Here is a 1,078-nt window from a genome sequence, read left to right on the forward strand (position 1 = left end):
ACACACACACATACATATATATATATAATAATAATATACATATATATATATATATATATATATATATATATATATATATATATATATATATTATTATATATATATATATAATAGTGTGTGTTGTTGTTATTATATATATATATATATATATATATACGCATTTATCACGAGTGATAGGCACACTTTAAACAGCATTTATACGCTCGCATTCGTATACACAATCTGCAGCTGATATACAAACGCATGATGCTTTGGACAGTATAAATCCTTGTCTAACCGTGCTGTGGACATGATAAGGAGCTGAATCATACACTGTCATGTCCCTCTACGGGCACACCCGGCAAAAGCTTCAATATATACATGTATGATTTCGAGCTGCGCAGGTGAGATCTCAAGCACTTATCGCTCATACCAACAATTGATTTTTTTTACTCACATAAGATACAAAACGTTCTAGTGCATTGAGAAGATACAATACTGATCACTGCGGGTACAATTGTTTATCGATGTCCTTATCTGCATACCTTCTCACGCGTGAGTGTGTTGTAAAGATGCAATCCACTCGATGCTGTCGAAGGGGAGTCCCACTTGGGCTGTTTTCGTCGGGTGGTGGACATAATTCCAAGCGTTATTGTTAGATGCTAAGCGCACTGCTATAAGCACCCACTAAACTATACACTACTATTTAAATTTTAACACACAACAGATCGCTCTATTTATTTATTTTTATTTATTAAGTTTATATTTTAGTATCAAGTTTTTATTTCAGTCCTGGACTGTATACACTATACTGTAGTGGGAGCGAGGCCGGCGGTGAGAGAGTTGCATGGTCACTCACTGCTCAGTGACAGTCAGACCGTCCAGACGTCAGTGGCCCCAGATATTTTTTAGATCTAAATTATTTTTACAAAATATGATATGAAGAGCAACAGTTCAGGGCCTATTTGCATAAGACCTGCACCTACAAGATCGCTAAATATATTTTCGATGGCTGCATACGAAGCGTATACGAAATGCCAATAAATACATAACCAATGTACTGCATCGATTGTGTACGATATATAGTTAGAAACACCTA

General features: G+C 35.5%; 1 protein-coding gene across 1 annotated transcript in view; it reads right to left on the reverse strand.

Annotated features, from left to right (window-relative positions):
* The window catches only part of SARC_10816, a gene marked incomplete at its 3' end in the record, with an annotated part of 10,591 nt that extends 9,884 nt beyond the window's left edge, over positions 1-707 (reverse strand). Inside the window, exon 1 of the mRNA XM_014295126.1 lies at positions 525-707. Within this exon, the coding sequence (XP_014150601.1) occupies positions 525-617 (93 nt within the window). The remainder of the gene's footprint in view (positions 1-524) is intronic.
* Between the last annotated feature and the right edge of the window lie 371 nt (positions 708-1,078).

The sequence above is a fragment of the Sphaeroforma arctica genome (assembly GCF_001186125.1).
Source record: "Sphaeroforma arctica JP610 unplaced genomic scaffold supercont1.1403, whole genome shotgun sequence".
NCBI classification, from domain to species: Eukaryota; class Ichthyosporea; order Ichthyophonida; genus Sphaeroforma; species Sphaeroforma arctica.